Consider the following 20,862-nt stretch of genomic DNA (forward strand, 5'->3'; position numbering starts at 1 on the left):
TGAATGTAGTATTTGTTCTGATTTAACATATTTCACTGATTACACCTTAACACACAAAGTGAGCGTGGTATTTCGAAGATATTTTAATGCTGTCACAATTGAAAGGGTAACATTGTCTGCGTGATTCTTACATCAAGGCATTGTCTGTATGTTTTTGTAGTTTTGGATGTCAAATGAATATCTGCTGTTATTTTTGAGTAGCTGCTCATGGTTTGTTTTATGCATGGCCCAAGGATGCTTTCTAAAACATTCTGTTTATGTTGTTAACCCACGAAATGGATCTTTCTCTGGATTTTGTGCTGCTTTATTCATCCCCAGTTTGTAGTTTGAAGTGAAAGCTCTGCTAAAAGGATTCATGCATAGGTTCACTATTTTTGTAGTTACGGTTTATATGATAAGCTTTTTTATATTTAAAATCAATATGTAATCCTGTGAAGAAGCTTATCCCCCTAAAACCCCATTTGTAAATCTATTTTAGCTTTGTTGCACGGCGCAGCCACAGTATTCTAGAGATTGATTAGGTCCAGCAGTAGAATCCTATCAAATGGATGCTCTGATGATGCCGCGCACTCTTTCTGGAATGCCAGTTGACTGGGACTGAAGATAAGAGCAGATTGCAATCCCTAGTGCAGCATTCACAACAGCATGGTGATTTTCACAAATTTACAACCCAATTTGTTGAAACAACAATTTGAAGTGGAGCATCCAGTTGCTGGTACCTTGAGTGGTAAAAAGTAGTATATAGTCAACAACTGGTATTTGAATTTCATTAAACATCTTTAGCTATAAATTGTCACTTAATAAGCAGGCTTAAAATAATTATTTGTATAAATTTAATTTCCTTTGTTACAGAGAGAAAATTTAATTTAAATCTGCTTATTCATATTATTCATTTTAATTTTTTTATTAGACCAGTTGCGGACCCGTTGGGCCTTGTCCACCACCCACCCATAGCCCCCAACTGCGCAGGCGCGGCTGAGGGGTTCCCGTTGTGACGCCAGAGATCCCCGTTGTGACGCGAGTCACGGCAACCCTCCCCCTAACTGCGCCTCGCCATCGCTACCCCTATCCTCCTCCATTCCCCCTCATATCCCAGCACCCCCTCCCCCTTGTCTTCACACTCCCTCTTTCCCCTCCCCTCCTCCCCTTCCCCACTACCTCACCTGTCCCTCCCTCTGCGATGGGGGACCAGGCCTCCCGTGTGACACTTCGTTGAGTATATATTACAACAGACCACAGACAATAGGTGCAGGAGTAGGCCATTTGACCCTTCGAGCCAGCACCGCCATTCAATGTGATCATGGCTGATCATCCCCAATCAGTAACCCGTTCCTGCCTTCTCCCCATATCCCCTGACTCCACTATTTTTAAGAGCCCTATCTAGCTCTTTCTTGAAAGCATCCAGAGAATCTGCCTCCACCGCCCTCTGAGGCAGAGAATTTCACAGACACCACTCTCTGTGAGAAAAAGTGTTTCCTCGTCTCCGTTCTAAATGGCTTACTCCTTATTCTTAAACTGTGGCCCCTGGTTCTGGACTCCCCCAGCAGCGGGAACATGTTTCCTGCCTCTAGTGTGTCCAAGCCCTTAACAATCTTATATGTTACAATGAGATGCCCTCTCATCCTTCTAAACTCCAGAGTGTACAAGCCCAGCTGCTCCATTCTCTCAGTAATTGACAGTCCCGCCATCCCGGGAATTAAACTTGTAAACCTACGCTGCACTCCCTCAATAGCAAGAATGTCCTTCCTCAAATTAGGGGACCAAAACTGCACACAATACTTAAGGTGTGGTCTCACTAGGGCCCTGTACAACTGCAGAAGGACCTCTTTGCTCCTATACTCAACTCCTCTTGTTATGAAAGCCTACATGCCATTCGCTTTCTTCACTGCTTGCTGTACCTGCATGCTTACTTTCATAGACTGATGTACAAGGACCCCCAGATTCCGTTGTACTTCCCCTTTTCCCAACTTGACGCCATTTAGATAGTAATCTGCTTCCTGTTTTTGCTAACAAAGTGGATAACCTCATATTTATCCGCATTAAACCTCATCTGCCATGCAACTGCCCACTCCCCCAACCTGTCCAAGTCACCCTGCATTCTCATAGCATCCTCCTCACAGTTTACAACGGCCACCCAGCTTTGTGTCATCTGCAAATTTGCTAATGTTACTTTGAATCCCTTCATCCAAATCATTGATGTATATTGTCAATAGCTGCGGTCCCAGCACCGAGCCTTGCGATACCCCACTAGTCACTGCCTGCTATTCTGAAAGGGACCCGTTAATCCCTACTCTTTGTTTTTCATGTCTGCCAACCACTTCTTTATCCATGTCAGCACTCTACCCCCAATACCATGTGCCCTCATTTTGCCCACTAATCTCCTATGTGGGACCTTATCAAATGCTTTCTGATTCCAGGTACACTATATCCACTGGCTCTCCCTTGTCCATTTTCCTAGTTACATGTTATGCGCATTGAGGGGTCCCGTCCCCTCAATGCGCGGGTGCGGGGGGGGGGGGAGGGTGGTCTGCGGAATCACACACACTAACCATCCCCCACACACGCACACACTAACCACTCCCCGTGATATTATGTTAATATTATTCATTGGCTCCTTTTACCCCATCCCCGCCCTATCCACTGACGCATAGCCCCCAAATCGCAGGCGCGTCTAGAGAGGGAGGGGGGTAGAGAGTGAGGGCAGAGGGGGGTGGGAGAGGGGTGGGGAAAGGGAGAGGGGGGAGAGAAAGGAGGGGGAGAGAAAGGAGGGGGGAGAGAGGGGGGAGAGAGAAGAGGGGGAGAGAGTAGGGGGGGAGAGAGGAGGGGGAGTGGAGGGGGGGAGAGAGCGCGAGCGACCGGGCAACGTCGCTCGCAGCGCGTGAACACAACACGCAGACCCATTGTGACGTCATCAGCCAAAGCCAGCCGGTTTTATTTTCAGTTTTTTCAGATTTTTGAACATTTTGATTAATAACGAGAAATATTGCATGAAATGTTCAGATAAGGCGATTTTTGACTTCACAGCGTAAATCTCTATCGGAATATGTAAAAATGTTACCGTTACCACGTCGTTTTTTCGAGAAGATGTGATAAATACACAAATCCACATACAAGATCAGAGTTTTATAGGTATATGGATGGATGGATGGATGGATGGATGGATGGATGGATGGATGGATGGATGGATGGATGGATGGATGGATGGATGGATGGATGGATGGATGGATGGATGGATGGATGGATGGATGGATGGATGTATAGATGGATGGATGTATGTATGTATGGATGGATGGATGGATGGATGGATGGATGGATGGATGGATGGATGGATGGATGGATGGATGGATGGATGGATGGATGGATGGATAGATAGATATTTTAAGTAAACGTTTTTATTTCTGCAGGGTTATAATTTTAAATGGGAATATTATTTTTGATTGTTATAATTGTTTTCCTCTTTATTTGATGAGCATTTGAACAAGAATTTGTTGTAGAACCTCAGAGTTGTGAGGGGATCAGCTGTTTCTGGCACAATTGTGAAAGAGCAAAAATGAAAATAATGCATTTTATTCAATTAAAATGTTTTCAGAAATTCATTAGGATCAGGGAATTCCATTTTTACAGAAGCGTGTTCAGATTATGATGTACATTAAGTACCATTGGTGAATTGTCAAGTGAATGTGGAACTCAGGAAGGAGAAGGTGTCCAGTTATCTTATCATTACCGTGATGGATGGGAACTGATGGCAGACGGTTAAAGCTGGACCTCAGTATACGTGACAATAAACTAAACTGAAAATCTCCATCAACCAATTTCAAACACTCGTACCTTTCCCACAGCAAATGTTGGGTTTATGGTGAGCAAGCAGTTAGAGAAAGTTGGTATTTGTTCTGTCCTCGTTACCATTATCCACAAGTGAAGAGACTGATATAGGCAGAGATGTTTTCATGTGTTCCAATCCTCCAGTGGTACCTTCGTCATGTCCCGTTGTGAGCTCAGACGGTGAATTCTGTTTGGATATCATTACAACCAAGCCTTGTGTGTAGATATGACAGGTTCTCAAAGAAAAGGCTTGCTGTCAAGTAGCAGGTTTATGATGTGAATTTCTGTGACTGTAGATTCCATACATCTTTGAAAATTAGGAATGTTATTCGAGGTAGAGTCATGGAGTCATACAGCAAGGAAACTGGGCCTTCGGCCCAACTCGTCCAGGCTAACCAAGATGCTCCATCAAAGCTAGTCCCATTTGCCCACATTTGGTCCATATTCCTCTAAATCTTTCCTGTCCATGTACCTGTTCAAATGTCTTTAAAATGTTGTTATAGTACCTACCTCCTCTAGCAGCTGAACACTCAGCTTGCCGACCTTTGTTTAACTACTCAGATAATCCACATCATTGCCCAATCTCAGATATATTGCAGCTTTTTGCGGGAATTTGGAGACTTATGTATTAAATTGGAGATTTGTATAAGCAGAAGTTGTGAACCAAAGTATGGAATCCTTTGGTTTCTCATCAGATAGAAAGAAGTTCCTTGGAACTGGGTAATCAGTGGACTAAAGTGTCTGAACAAGACCCAACAGTGTCACACTTGTTGGTGTGTTTGTACAAAGATATTGTAACATGGTAAGTACATGCCTTGAACATGGGCAGCAGTGTAGCTGGTGGGAGAAGCAGAGAGAGCTCTGCCATTAATCTGCTGCTCCAAGTTTGATAACATTCCCTACAATGGAAATTAAATGATCCTATCAGCCAAAATATAGTTTTTCACGATTTATGTAAGCAAATTTGGCTCAGAATCACCTCCTTCCCCTCTCAGTCAGTAAAGAAATGTGAGTGGAAATGTGTTTGAACTAAAGGCTATCATATCCTTTGATGTAGTGCTGTTTGAGAGCTGCCATGTTACAGGTTGGAGAGCAGACAACTGGCTGTATGGAGAGGAGGAGGATATTTGTATTTTGAGTTCATTTGATGAAATGCCTTAGAAGATTGGACCTCATGGGATTGAAGAAATATATTATTTTGGATTGAGACAGAAAAGAGAAGCAATAAATATGTTGGCTGCGTGCAGCTAGCCCCCGGGGGCTGGGCTGTTTACAGCCTCTACTGATGAACGGGGTGAGGAGAACAAGTGTGTGGATCCAGGGCTGCTGCTCACACACAGATACTTCGAAAAGTAAGTTGTGGGGAGCCACCGAGAGCCTGCAAAATGGTACTTGCAGATTAACCGAGTAAGAAAGAAGATTGTAGGCGGGGTGTAATGTAGAGGTGTGAAGTTAATGATTTGGCTGGAAAGGCAGGTTTATTTAAGGTGAGAGACTGCAGCATGTTAAATGCAGAGAAATGTGAGTGTACATTTACATACGTCAGAAGGTAAAATACTGGTAAATGATCTGTGAGCTTTTATTGCAAGGACATTGGAGTACAGAGAACGGATACCTTGCTGAAATGTTATTAGGCATTGGTAGTTGGGGCGATGCCTGTTTCTGGTCCACTCATTGCCGTGAAGGGATACAAGAAGGTTCCACCGTTTAGAGAATAGATGAGAAGCGGCTGCATTACATGTCCAATATCCTCTTAACACATTTATATCTCTTCGAACCCTTGACGGTTGGATGCTGAGAATCTGTCGTGTTTTTTGTGGAAGAGGTCATTTTGGAATACAAGGAGGAATTTCTTCACTCAGTAGTTTGACATTTTAATTTGGAATTATTGCTTGAGCTACTTTGTTGAGCACATTCAAGGCTGTGACCAGATGCATATAGAGATGCAGAAACAAAGAGGAAAGGAAGGGCTGATATGGAAGATCAGCCTTGATTGACTGAATAATGGAGCAAACTCAGGAGGCCACGTCACCATATTACAGTTCACTGTGCACTGCGAACTGAATGCAAAGATGAGTATTCACATGTCAAGCTATTTAGCTCACCAAATATATTTAATATATTTTCTTTTTGGGAGTAAGGCAGTAATGTTATCTAAACAAATATACAACACATTGGTTAGCCCTTGCAGTAGTCCTGGTGTCTTACAGCACAGGAACAGGCCCATCGGCCCAACTTGTCCATGTCAATCAAGATGCCCCATCTAAGCTAGTCCCATTCCCTGTCCCACCCCCCGCATTTGGCCTGTGTCCCTCTAAACCTTTTCTATCCAGGCACTTGACCGAATGTTGTTATAGTACTTCCAACAACTACTTCCTCTGGCAGCTCACTCCATATTTGTACCGTCCACTATATGAAAATGTTGTCCCTCAGGTTCCTATTAAATCTTCCCCCTCTCACCTCAAACCTGTCCTCTGATTCTTGATTCCCCTACGGTGGGTAAACGACTCTGTCCATTCACCCTGTGAGTGAGGATATGGAGCAACTGAAGGGAATCCGCATTAGACAGCAAATGGTGTTGGGTAAACTGTTGGGACTGAAGGCAGATCCCATCCCCGGGGCCTGATGGTCTGCATCCCAGAGTATTCAAGGAGGTGGCCCTAGAAATCGTGGATGCATTGGTGATAATTTTCCAATGTTCTCTTGACTTTGGATCAGTTCCTGTGGGCTGGAGGGTAGCCAATGTAACCCTCCATTTTTAAGAAAAGTGGGTTAGAGAAAATGAGGAATTATAGACCAGTTAGCTTGACATCAGCAGTGGGGAAGATGCTTGAGTTGATTATTAAAGTTGTTATAGCAGCCCATTTGGAAAGCAGTAACAGGATCGGTCAAAGTCAGCATGGATTTATGAAGGGGAAATCATGCTTCACTAATCTGTGGAATTTTTTGAGGATATAAGTAGAATGGATGAGGGAGAGCCAGTGGATGTATCTTTGACAAGGTCCCACACAAGAGATTAGGGTGCAAAATTAGAGCACTTGGTGTTGGGGGTAGGGTATTGACATGGATAGAGAACTGGTTGGCAGACAGAAAGCAAAGAGTAGGAATTAATGGGTCCTTTTCAGAATAGAAACATAGAAAATAGGTGCAGGAGTAGGCCATTCTGCCCTTCGAGCCTACACCGCCATTCGATATGATCATGGCTGATCATCCAACTCAGTAACCTGTACCTGCCTTCTCTCCATACCCCCTGATCCCTTTACCACAAGGGCCAAAACTCCCTCTAAAATATAGCCAATGAACTGGCCTCAACTACCTTATATGGCAGAGAATTCCACAGATTCACCACTCTCTGTGTGAAAAAAGTTTTTCTCATCTCGGTCCTAAAAGACTTCCCCCTTATCCTTAAACTGTGACCCCTTGTTCTGGACTTCCCCAACATCGGGAACAATCATCCTGCATCTAGCCTGTCCAATCCCTTAAGAATTTTGTACTTTTCTATAAGATCCCCCCCCCCCCAATCTTCTAAATTCTAGCGAATACAAGCCGAGTCTATCCAGTCTTTCTTCATATGAAAGTCCTGACATCCCAGGAATCAGTCTGGTGAACCTTCTCTGTACTCCCTCTATGGCAAGAATGTCTTTCCTCAGATTAGGAGACCAAAACTGTACGCAATACTCCAGGTGTGGTCTCACCAAGACCCTGTACAACTGCAGTAGAAGTCTGAGGAAGGGTTTCGGCCCGAAACGTCGCCTATTTCCTTCGCTCCATAGATGCTGCTGCACCCGCTGAGTTTCCCCAGCAATTTTGTGTACCTGCAGTAGAACCTCCCTGCTCCTATACTCAAATCCTCTTGCTATGAATGCCAACATACCATTCGCTTTCTTCACTGCCTTCTGCACCTGCATGCCCACTTTCAATGATTGGTGTACCATGATATCCAGGTCTCGTTGCATCTCCCCTTTTCCTAATCTGCCAACATTCAGATAATAGTCTACTTTCCTGTTTTTGCCACCAAAGTGGATAACCTCACATTTATCCACATTATACTGCATCTGCCATGCATTTTCCCACTCACCCAACCAATTCAAGTCACCTTGCAGCCTCTTAGCATCCTCCTCACAGCTAACACTGCCCCCAGCTTCGTGTCATCCGCAAACTTGGAGATGTTGCATTCAATTCCCTCGTCCAAATCATTGATATATATTGTAAATAGCTGGGGTCCCAGCACTGAGCCTTGCGGTACCCCACTAGTCACTGCCTGCCATTCTGAAAAGGACCCGTTTACTCCTACTCTTTGCTTCCTGTCTGCCAGCCAGTTCTCTATCCACATCAATACTGAACCCCCTATACCGTGTGCTTTAAGTTTGCATACTAATCTCTTATGGGACCTTGTCTAAAGCCTTCTGAAAGTCCAGATATAACACATCCACTGGTTCTCCCTAATCCACACTACTAGTTACATCCTCGAAAAATTCTATAAGATTCGTTAGACATGATTTACCTTTCATAAATCCATGCTGACTTTGTCCAATGATTTCACCACTTTCCAAATGTGCTGCTCTCCCATCTTTAATAACTGACTAGCAGTTTCCCCACTACCAATGTTAGACTAACTGGTCTGTAATTCCCCGTTTTCTCTCTCCTTCACTTTTTAATAGGTGGGATTACATTAGCTACCCTCCAATCCTCAGGAACTACTCCAGAATCTAAAGAGTTTTGAAAAATTATCACTAATGCATCCACTAATTCTGGGGCTACTTCCTTAAATACTCTGGGATGTAGCCTATCTGGCCCTGGAGATTTATCGGCCTTTAATCCATTCAATTTACCTAACACCACTTCCTGGCTAACCTGGATTTCACTCAGTTCCTCCATCTCATTTGACCCCCGGTCCCCTGCTATTTCCGGCAGATTATTTATGTCTTCCTTAAAGGGCATTCTCACGGTGCGACCTGACGCAAGACTTAACAAGAGTTTAACATCGTGGGAACCTCCTGCGATAACAGTACGGCATTCGTGGACCACCGAGGACCTCCGTGGCGCTAACGGCAGGTAGTCGTGTAACTTTGTAAGGTCGGGAGAAAATTCAAACATTTTTGAATTTCTCCAGGAGTGACTTGAGCACTTTTTGGTGAGCGTTGCAACATTGTATGAACGCAGATGCCAGTGCGATATCCGTAATGACTCCTGCGGGTACCGTGGGAACTCCTGCGAACGGTAAACCCGGAAGCTTGACAGAGGGGACATAAGGTGAGTAAAAAAGGTGGTCTCAATATCGCCAATGGACCATGTGTCCATCGAGGACGTCCCACCTAATTGTCATTGTTTGAGAATCTTTTTCACAGTAAGACTTGCAGAGACTTGCAGAGACTTGCAGATCAGAGATCCGTCCTGGATGGATGTTGCTGATCCAGCAGCTGCACCTCTCATTCGGATCAGGTTGTGCAGAACACATGCTGCATATACTATAGTCTCAACATTCTTGGGCTTCTGCTCCATTGTCTTGAGCAAGCATCTAAATCTGTTTGCCAAGATGCCAAAATAATTTTCTACTACCCTCCTGGCCCTTGACAGCCTGTAATTGAAGATCCTCTGTTCCCTAGTTAGATTCCTCTGTGGATATGGCTTCATAATCCAGGGCCGTAGTGCAAAGGCTTCATCAGCAACCATCGCATATGGGATGTCCGGGCTGTCTTCTCCTGACAGAGGTTCTGGATCAGGCATGCCTGCTGTTCCACCTTCCATTTTCTTTCCAAGCCAGGTTTCTTTCCAAATCCGGCCATCACCAACACTTCCAGGTGTGCCCACATCAACATACAGGAAGTTGTAGTTATAATCAACCACCGCCATGAGTTCAATTGAGTGGAATTTCTTGTAATTGAAATAATTTGAGCCACCTCCGGGTGGTTTACGAATTGCCACATGCTTGCCATCCAAAGCCCCACATGTGTGAGCAAAGTTCCACCTGTTTTCAAACCCCAGTGCAACTCTCTTCCACGCATCTGGTGTACTGGGGCATTCCATCACTTCAGCTGAATAAAATTGGATGATCGCCTCACAGGTTTCTCGGACAATACCACAGATGCTGTTGGTGGCGACAAGAAAGTTGTAAGATAGACTTTTATAAGAATCGCCTGAGGCCAAGTAGCGGAGGGTGATTGCTATGCGCAACCGTGGTTCCAGTGCCTTTCTCATTACAGTGTCAGTCTTCTTCAGCAGAGGTCCCAAATTATTCTTTAACTCATTAAAGAGCTCGGGTGAAATTCTGACAAAGTTTTTGAATGCACTTTTATCCTCTTCGCACAGCACATTAAGCAGTTGCTCATATTGTCCAAATTGAGGTCTCCGTTGAAACATGGGCTTAACCCAGTGAGACTTCCTCTTAATTCTCTTTTTAATTAATCTCACCCTTCTGCCTTCACGCAAGCGTTTTCGATGCACATGTTGCGCTAATGCATACAGCGCGTCAATGAAAATAACAATCAGCCTGTACTCGAACCAACTTTGTATAGGCATGTCTGCAAATGAGCCAATTCTACGAACGGAGGATATTTATATAGTGTGTGAAAAAAAGTTTCATCATTTGTGTCACGTAATTAACTACACTACAGTCCACGATGTTCATTCACGATTAACGGGAAAGATCGGGAGACGGACAAGTCACTCGCACAAATGCCGAGTACCGTGAGAACTCTTTATCTACCCCCCGTTATATCGTGCGGAACTCGTGCTGGACCACGACCACTTCACTCTGGTGACATCTTGCGTCAGGTCGCACCGTGAGAACCGGCCATTAGTGAAGACAGAACCAAAGTAGTTATTCAATTGGTCTGCCATGTCCTTGTTCCCCATGATCAATTCACCTGTTTCTGACTGCAAGGGACCTACATTTGTTTTAACTAATCTTTTTCTCTTCACATATCTATAAAAACTTATAGTCAGTGACTAGTTGGATGCCACAAGGCTCGGTGCTGGGACCCCGGTTATTTACAATATATATTAACGATTTGGACGAGTGAATTAAATGTGATTTCTCCAAGTTCAGACTGAAGAAGGGTCTCGACCCGAATCGTCGCCCATTCCTTATCTCCAGAGATGCTGCCTGTTCCGCTGGGTTAATCCAGCATTTTGTGTCTATTATCTGAATGGTGTCAGATTAGGAAATGGGAAGGTGCAACGAGACCTGGGTGTGCTTGTACAACAGTCACTGAAAGTAAGCAAACATGTACAGCAGGCAGTGAAGAAAGCTTAATGGCATATTGGCCTTCATTGCGAGAGGATTTGAGTTTAGGAGCAAGGAAGTCCTACATGGGCCCTGGCAAGGAAGTTGTACAGGGCCCTGGTGAGACCGCACTTGTAGTATTGTGTGCAATTTTGGTCTCCTAATTTGAGGAAGCACATTATTGCTATTGAGTGAGTGCAGCGTAGGTTTACAAGGTTAATTCCCAGGATACCATGTATTCCCGTGATACTGACATACGATGAATGAATGGGTCGACTGGGTTTGTGAGGGGCGTAATGGATTAAAAGTATTATATATGAATGCACAAAGTATAAGAAATAAAGTGGATGAGCTTGAGGCTCAGTTAGAAACTGGCAAGTATGATGTGGGAATTACAGAGACATGGCTGCAAGAGGGCCAGGGCTGGGAACTGAATATTCAAGGGTATACCTCCTATCGAAGAGACAGACAGGTGGGCAAAGGGGGTGGGGTAGCTCTGTTGGTAAGGAATGAAATTCAGTCCCTTGCGAGGGGTGACATAGAAACAGGAGATGTGGAGTCAGTATGGATAGAACTAAGGAATTGTAAGGGTAAAAAGACCCTAATGGGACATATCTACAGGCCCCCAAATAGTAACCTGGATATAGGGTGCAAATTGAATCAAGAGTTAATATTCACATGTCATAAAGATAATGCTACTGTTGTTATGGGAGATTTCAGCATGCAGGTAGACTGGGAAAATCAGGTTGGTACTGGACCCCAAGAAAGGGAGTTTGTGGAGTGCCTCCGAGATGGATTCTTAGAGCAGCTTGTATTGGAGCCTATCAGGGAGAAGGCAATTCTGGATTTAGTGTTGAGTAATGAACCGGATTTGATAAAGGAACTTGAGGTAAAGGAGCCATTAGGAAGTAGTGATCATAATATGATGTTTTAATCTACAATTTGAGAGGGAAAAGGGAAAATCGGAAGTGTCAGTATTACAGTTGAACAAAGTTGGACTATGGGGCCATGAGGGAGGAGCTGGCCAAAGTTGACTGGAAAGATACCCTAGCAGGGATGACAGTGGAACAACAATGGCAGGTATTTCTGGGAATAATACAGAAGGTGCAGGATCAGTTCATTCCAAAGAGGAAGAAAGATTCCAAGGGGAGTAAGGGGCGACTGTGGCTGACAAGGGACGTCAGGGACAGTATAAAAATAAAAGAGAAGAAGTACAACGTAGCAAAGATGAGTGGGAAGCCAGAGGATTGAGAACCTTTTAAAGAGCAACAGAAGATAACTAAAAAAGCAAAACAGGGAGAAAAGATGAGGTACAAAGCCTAGAATATAAAGGAGGATAGTAAAAGCTTCTTTAGGCATGTGAAGAGGAAAAAAATGGTTAAGACCAAAGTTGGACCCTTGAGGACAGAAACAAGTGAATTTATTATGGGGTACAAGGAAATGGCAGACGAATTGAACAGGTACTTTGGATCTGTCTTCACTAAGGAAGACACAAACAATCTCCCAGATGTACCAGTGGCCAGAGGACCTAGGGTGACGGAGGAACTGAAGGAAATTCACATTAGGCAGGAAATGGTGTTGGGTCGACTGATGGGACTGAAGGCTGATAAATCCCCAGGGCCTGATGGTCTGTATCCCAGGGCACTTAAGGAAGTGGCTCTAGAAATTGTGGATGCCTTGGTGATAATTTTCCAATGTTCTATAGACTCAGGATCAGTTCCTGTGGATTGGAGGGTAGCTAATGTTATCCCAGTTTTTAAGAAAGGCGGGAGAGAGAAAATAGGGAATTATAGACCAGTTAGCCTGACATCGGTGCTGGGGAAGATACTTGAGTCAATTATAAAAGATTAAATAGCCGCACATTTGGATAGCAGTAACAGGATGGGTCCGATTCAGCATGGATTTACGAAGGGGAAATCATGCTTGACTAATGTTCTGGAATTTTTTGAGGATGTAACTAGGAAAATGGACAAGGGAGAGCCAGTGGATGTAGTGTACCTGGACTTTCAGAAAGCATTTGATAAGGTCCCACATAGGAGATTAGTGGGCAAAATTAGGGCACATAGTATTGGGAGTAGGGTATTGTCATGGATAGAAAATTGGTTGACAGGCAGGAAACAAAGAGTAGGGATTAACGGGTCTCTTCCAGAATGGCAGGCAGTGACTAGTGGGGTACCACAAGGCTCAGTGCTGGGACAGCAGTTATTTACAATATACATTCATGATTTAGATGAAGGGATTAAAAGTAACATTAGCAAATTTACAGATGACATAAAGCTGGGTGGCAGTGTGAACTGTGAGGAGGATGCTATGAAAAATGCAGGGTGACTTGGACAGGTTGGGTGAGTGGGCAGATGCAAAGCAGATGCAGTTCAATGTGGATAAATGTGAGGTTATCCACTTTGGTGGCAAAAGCAGGAAGGCAGATTATTATCTGAATGATGTCAAGTTTGGAAAAGGGGAAGTACAATGAGATCTGGGGGTCCTTGGTCATCAGTCACTGAAAGTAAGCATGCAGATACAGCATGAGGTGAAGAAAGCTAATGACATGTTGAGCTTAATAACAAGAGGAGTTGAGTATAGGAGCAAAGAGGTCCTTCTGCTGTTGTGTGCAGTTTTGGTCTCCAAATTTGAGGAAGAACATTCTTGCTATTGAGGGAGTGCAGCGTAGGTTCACGAGGTTAGGGTGGGGTGTTGACATGGATAGAAAATTGGTTGGCAGACCGGAAGCAAAGAATAGGACTGAACGGGTCCTTTTAAGAAAGGCAGGCAGTGGCGAGTGGAGTGCCGCAAGGCTCGGTGTTGGGGCCGCAACTGTTTACCATATATATTAATGATTTGGAAGAAGGAATTAAGAGCAATACTAGCAAGTTTGTGGATGACACAAAGCTGGGTAGCAGTGTGAACTGTGAAGAGGATGTTAGGAGGTTGCAGGGTGACCTGGACAGGTTGTGTGAGTGGGCAGATGCATGGCAGATGCAGTATAATATAGAGAAATGTGAGGTTATCCACTTTGGTGGCAAAAGCAATGGGGCAGATTATTATCTCAATGGGGTTAGGTTAGGTAAGGGGGGGAGTGCAGCGAGACCTGGGTGTCCTTGTACACCGGTCACTGAAAGTTGGCGTGCAGGTACAGCAGGCAGTGAAGAAAAAGAATGGACTGTTGGCCTTCATAACAAGAGGATTTCAGTATAGGAGTAAAGAGGTTCTTCTACAGTTGTATAGGGCTCTGGTGAGACCACATCTGGAATATTGTGTACAGTTTTGGTCTCCTAATTTGAGGAAGGACATCCTTGTGATTGAGGCAGTGCAGCGTAGGTTCACGAGATTGATCCCTGGGATGGCGGGACTGTCATATGAGGAAAGATTGAAAAGACTAGGCTTGTATTCACTGGAGTTTAGAAGGATGAGGGGGTATCTTATAGAAACATATAAAATTATAAAAGGACTGGACAAGTTAGATGCAGGAAAAATGTTCCCAATATTGGGCGAGTCCAGAACCAGGGGCCACAGTCTTAAAATAAAGGGGAGGTCATTTAAGACTGATGTGAGAAAAAACTTTTCACCCAGAGAGTTGTGAATTTATGGAATTCCCTGCCACAGAGGGCAGTGGAGGCCAAATCACTGGATGGATTTAAGAGACAGTTAGATAGAGCTCTAGGGGCTAGTGGAGTCAATGGATATGGGGAGAAGGCAGGCACGGGTTATAGATAGGGGATGATCAGCCATGATCACAATGAATGGCGGTGCTGGTTCGAAGGGCCGAATGGCCTCCTCCTGCACCTATTTTCTATGTTTCTATGTTAATTCCCGGGATAGCGGGACTGTCATATGTTGATAGAGTGGAGTGAGTGGGCTTGTATACTCTGGAATTTAGGATGCGTGTGTGTGTGGGGGGGTGAGTGTGGGTGGGGTGTGTGTGGGGTATAGGGTGTGTGTGTGTAGGTGTGTGTGTGTGTAGATGTGTGTGTGTGTAGGGGTGTATGTAGATGTGTGTAGGTGTGTGTGTGTGTATATATATATATATATATATCCGTGCAGTGGCTGAAGGCTCCGCCGCGTATTCCCCCGTGTCCGGCCGCATTGAAGCCACAAACGCCGGCAGCGAGTGTGTTGGCGGCGGCAGTGAGTGAGGCTGGAGCCGGAGGCGAGTGGCCGGGGCTCGGTGTAAACCCTGGTACAACAGTAAGAGCACTTTGCTGAACAAAGTCAGCTGAGCCCGAGTGCCGGGGGCTTTGTGCAAGAAGGAAGTGCAGATGCTGCTTTAACCGAAGGGAGACACAAAGTGCTGGAGTAACTGAGCGGGACGCGCAGCATCTGTGGGGAGAAGGGGCGGGTGAGGTTTGGGGCTGAGACGGGGTTTGTGTAAAACACTGTCCGTGTGTGTCCGCCCGCAGATTGGCAGAAGACCGAGGCGCAGAAGCGGCGGGAACAGCTTCTCCTGGACGAGTTGGTGATTCTGGTGAACAAGAGGGACGCGCTCGTCCGCGACCTGGACGCACAGGAGAAGCAGTGAGTGGCGGGCCGGCCCGGCCGGGGGGGGGGGGGGGGTTGGGGGGAGAGAGGGGTGGGGGGGGGGCAGAGAGTGGGGGGGTGGGCAGAGAGTGGGGGGGGGGGACAGAGAGTTGGGGGGGTGGGCAGAGAGTGGGGGGGGGCAGAGAGTGGGGGGGGGCAGAGAGTGGGGTGGGGGGCAGAGAGTGGGGGGGGGGGAAGAGAGTGGGGGTGGGGCAAGGGAGTGGGGGTGGGCAGAGAGGTGGGGGGGGGCAGAGAGTGGGGGGTGGGCAAGAGAGGGGGGGGGCAGAGAGTGGGGGTGGGGAGAGAGGGGGGGGGGGGGCAGAGAGTGGGGGATGGGAGAGGAGGGGGGGGGGCAGAGGGGGGGGGGGGGGCAGAGAGGGGGGGGGGGGGCAGAGGAGGGGGGGGGGAGGGGGGGGGGAAAGAGAGTTGGGGGGGGGACAGAGGAGTGGGGGGGGGGCAGAGAGTGGGGGGGGGAAGGGGGGGGCTAGAGTGGGGGGGGCAGAGAGGGGGGGGGGGCAGAGAGGGGGGGGGGGGGAGAGAGGGTGGGGGGTGGGCAGAGAGGGGGGGGGGGCAGAGGTGGGGGGGGGGCAGAGAGGGGGGTGGGGGGCAGAGAGTGGGGGGGTGGGCAGAGAGTGGGGGGGGGGCAGAGAGTGGGGGGGGGCAGAGAGTGGGGGGGGGCAGAGAGTGGGGGGGGCAGAGAGTGGGGGGGGCAGAGAGTGGGGGGGGGGCAGAGAGTGGGGGGTGGGCAGAGAGTGGGGGGGGGGGCAGAGAGGGGGGGCTGGGCAGAGAGTGGGGGGGGGGGGCAGAGAGTGGGGGGGGCAGAGAGTGGGGGGGGGGCAGAGAGTGGGGGGGGCTCCAAAGCTGCCGCCTGTAACCGCGCGGCCAACACAGACTGAAGAAGGTGCAGGTTGTTTGGGTGAAGCTGGTGCTCGGGATGTCCACGTCTGCTCATCATCTTGTCTGTTCCAGGGCGGAGGAAGAAGACGAACATTTGGAACGAACTCTGGAACAAAACAAAGGCAAGATTGTGAAGAAGGAAGATAAATGCGTGGTTCAGTGAGATGTCAGAGCAGGCCCGAGCTCCTGTCTCACTGCATGAACATTGACGGACACTGGCCCGTCCTCCCTCCCCCCCCCCCCGCCCGCCCGCTCGCTGCTTTTATCAAAGTGTATTTTGTAAAAAAAAATCTGTGATTGTTTTATTTGTATCAGTGTGATCGATCTTAATCGGATATAGTTAGGAAACTACCAAAGGAAACTGGTTACAAATCTAGCAGAGCTGTTAACTTGTTCCTTGTGGCCAGCTTTACTGTTCACGCTGCTTCCTTCACATAGTCGTCTGCCACTGACTCTGGGATGGATTCCGGATCACAAATGGCGTTGTGTGGCCCGGGATTTGCGGGAACCACCGCAACCACTCCCGCAAACGCCGCGGCTCCCTCTACGACCGCGGGACTCTCTGCGACTGCGGGTCCCGCTACGACTGCGGTCCCTCTGCGACTGCGGTCCCTCTGCGACTGCGGGTCCCGCTACGACTGCGGTCCCTCTGCGACTGCGGGTCCCGCTACGACTGCGGTCCCTCTGCGACCGCGGGTCCCTCTGCGACCGCGGGTCCCGCCTACAGACTTCCAAAACACATCGGACTGTCACATTTCGGCTGCTTCAAGTTTTAAAAGTCTAAAACAAATATGTAAAGGTGTAAATGTCGATGCTTGCTAGTTGCTGCATTTCACAACAGAGAATGTGACCGTTTCATTTGAGTGTCGAGTCGATGGGAATCTGGATGATATAAATATATAAAAAACAAGATTATACAGAGTGTGATGATGTTCTCTCAAGCTGGTTTTAGTCGCAACTCTAAAGGGCTGATAAACGAGGGCAGATATTCCCAGAACAAGATGCCCGGCTCCTGCTGACCAGAAACATCTTCAGGGCCCAAAATTACCTTCCGCCAAATTGCTGCATAAGTCTGAGGTCGGATGCTGTATGTGGAGAAATATTCCTGTTTATTTATTCCAGGGTCACGAATCTTCAATAAAAAGTTAACTTTGAAGTGTTTCCTAACGGAGAGATTGCTGTTTGTGCTCACAACGGTGTGAGTTGTTGGCTTGTCGGGCTGATGTTGTCGCGGGTCAGGCAAGAGATGGGACCGGGAATAACCGTGGCTTTAGCTGCCACCATCTCATCCGCTGACGTCGCCTTCAGAACAAGTCTTTCAGCAAATTACATTTTGCTCCCTAAAGGTCAAACTTTCCAATACAATCCTTGAGAAATATCGTCAGATTCGCGCGGTAGATGATTCTCCCGGTAAATATCGCTCTTCCTGTTAACTCGTTGATGAACTAAACTGTGAGCAGTGGGAAAACCTGATTAGAGATTGGGGAACACTCGCTGGTCCAAATGTGTAGGAACTGCTGGCACCGCCGCCCCCTCGGCCCGTCACTTACAGGTGGGTAACCTGGGTCAGGCTTGTCCAATGTGCTGGTTTAAACTGAATATAAACACAAAAAGCTGGAGTAACAGCGGGACAGGCAGCATCTCTGGAGAGAAGGAATGGGTGACGTTTCAGGTCGAGACCCTTCTTCAGACTTCTGGACAGGTTGTCCCGTTACAGGTAACCCGGGTCAGGCGCGGGTTGTCCAGTTACAGGTAACCCGGGTCAGGCGCGGGTTGTCCAGTTACAGGTAACCCGGGTCAGGCGCGGGTTGTCCCGTTACAGGTAACCCGGGTCAGGCGCGGAGGCCACACGAGCTTCGTGTCGATGCTTTCAGACCTTGGATATTAAATGCAATCGACCGTGATTGAATAAATTTCAATTAATGTGTTAACATTTTAAACCGCACCATAAATTATTCTTTATCGTTACTTCGATCATTATTTATTTGAAATAAGGCTAATAAAATGGTATTAGATATTTTGCACACCTTGTTTGCGCTGACTGCTTTTCCGTACACGCGCTTCCCCGGGAGATTGAACACTTCGCATTCACAATGTGGACCAGGAAACTGAACAAAAGCCGAAACGCCAGCTCGCCGCGGTATCAAAGCTTGAAGTTTCAACACCTTGTTTTTCTGCAACTAAACTCATAAACTAGCACTTTTGTTGGAGATAATTTTGTAGATGATTTAGACCACGCTGCCAATACAGCGGAATGCTGTGCAGAATTTATCTCTCACCCAACTGCAGGTCACAGCGTTATATTTCTATATATTTTATAACCCCGCGCCCACGTTATAATATTCCACCGAACGCCTTATTGTGCCGCGTCCACAACATTGTCCTCAATCCAATCGGCAACATTTTATAGTGAACACCTAATCTGCAATCCCTGCATATTCTGTTCAATAGCTTGATGTGAATATATTGTCCAACCCGGGCTCGCCAACGCCTGTGTTTTTATTTAGGTTAATGTAGGCCATTCCTCCCCATAAGGGCGGTTTATAAAACAATCTTGCATGGACCATCTGTTTTCACACAAGAGTCTTTGCAATCGCTCGTCTAAAGACAGACTCGCTCGCCCGCGAATAAATGGAGCGAATAAGTTTAATGTCGCGCCTGTCGTTCTGATACTTTTAAACGGAATTGTTGTGTCTCTCGGCGCCGTTCTTGCTCAGTTTAACGTATTTGGATCTGTCGCCAAAGTGCCCGAACCTGCTACTCGCTGCGACCTAAACTCCATGAATGAGTTGGATCCAACGCGGCCTCGTCCCCGTGTCCATTACCGATATATTCTGAATTAAAGGCAGTTTTCTACCAATTAGTCAGCAAAAGTGCACAATATGTTCAAAGCTACGTCGGCCACAGAATCGCAAAGGCGATGTGTATTTAAACTTACCGACCCAAGTAACGGCACATCGAAAACACCCCGGTTATTATAACGACGAATAAAATATAAATCACATGATAAACGGTGACTCTGTTTTTCAGCCTTACCTGTCAGTAACAAGTGGACACGACAAACACTCACAAAAAAAGGCTAACAAACGTGCAGACTCGCAGTTTGTGAACTTTCGGCGCTTCACCTATGAGTTGTTGAGGACTGGGCTTTGGAAATTGTCACATCTGGACTCTTTGAAGTGTTTAACTGTAGCTCCAGGTGTTGAACGTCGAGATTACAAACCCCTTTTTCACGGAGCCCTTGATATGATTTCAGCAAAATAAACCAAGTGTGGCCGTTACAATCTGCTGCAGAATTTACCCCGTAGTTCGCATTGCCGCCGAGTGTTATTTATTTTGGTCTATGTGGGGATCAGCCGACTCGGAATCCCGCGGCAGTCTCTGACTTGAAGCTTTGAAGGAACGAGAGTTAAACTTTTCTCGGCCGCCCGCCCGCCCGCCCGATCCAAGGCTTTCGTCTCGGCTTCAAGAAAATCCGACTGCAATTTCGGATTAGACAAATACTCTTATTACAAAGGTTAGTGCCACTTGATACCTTCATACTTAACACGGGATGATCATCCCATTTTAAACAGAGTCTTCACTGAATGAAAACCGCCACTAAATCCTTCCTATCTTATGGGGGATTCGCCGCCAAATTAGCATTATCTTTTATTATCGAATTATAATTTTAAAACCTTGGATATTCACAAAAATGTATAGCCAAAATTTTTATTCAAACAATAATGCCGAGCACTCGTATTCCACACAGTAATAACTTCACGAATTAGAAATTAACTCGATAATTGGAACAACAATTTTCGCCCAAATGACAGCGAAATATCCCAGTGACAATGGGACATAATCATGGATGAACAATATAACAACTACAACCATGCCGTCTGTACGCATGGTAAATTACCAATGGCCATGTGATCTTGTGTTTTTCTAAAGGCATTAGCATTTTATAAACGATGTCAATGTTAATCCCGAACAATTTCTAATTATTTCGAATGATTGGTTGCATCTCTCCCGCTCATAGTAACGAAATCTTATTATCATGGAAATTCCTTGTTTCCATGTAAAATCATCTTCCTTGAAGTTTTTTCACTTTTCAAATGCAGGAGTGAAAAAAACAAAATTTTAAAAAAAACTTCTGCAAACTGCATTTATTGGTGAGTTTGTGCTGAATGGATCGGTGACCTTTTGTTATAAAATATGTTCGTATCGATGACTTTAGTGAGCGAGAGGGAACTCTTGTAAACCCCCTTTGATGAGGTGTTCCATATAATAAAAAATGCGATTGGTCGTCTGGCGGCTATTTACTTTGAACATTAGCTCGCTTTCAGCTCCCGCTTCAATTAGAATGAGTTGATTTTGTGGGGAGCAACAAAAGAATGGGCACAGGCTTATTAAAGTCTTCT

General features: G+C 46.3%; 1 protein-coding gene across 4 annotated transcripts in view; it reads left to right on the top strand.

Moving 5' to 3' along the window:
• Positions 1-17,620, top strand: part of ehbp1 (EH domain binding protein 1) — a 351,647-nt gene extending 334,027 nt beyond the window's left edge. For 3 of the 4 annotated variants that reach the window (XM_033026305.1, XM_033026307.1, XM_033026306.1), the window contains 2 exons: positions 15,445-15,559; positions 16,532-17,620. In XM_033026305.1, coding sequence (XP_032882196.1) covers positions 15,445-15,559; positions 16,532-16,622 — 206 coding nt within the window. In that variant the 3' untranslated portion in view covers positions 16,623-17,620. The remainder of the gene's footprint in view (positions 1-15,444; positions 15,560-16,531) is intronic. The other variant, XM_033026308.1, reaches the window with a different exon arrangement.
• Positions 17,621-20,862: the final 3,242 nt, after the last annotated feature.

The sequence above is a fragment of the Amblyraja radiata genome, chromosome 8, assembly GCF_010909765.2.
Source record: "Amblyraja radiata isolate CabotCenter1 chromosome 8, sAmbRad1.1.pri, whole genome shotgun sequence".
In the NCBI taxonomy this organism is placed as follows: Eukaryota; Metazoa; Chordata; class Chondrichthyes; order Rajiformes; family Rajidae; genus Amblyraja; species Amblyraja radiata.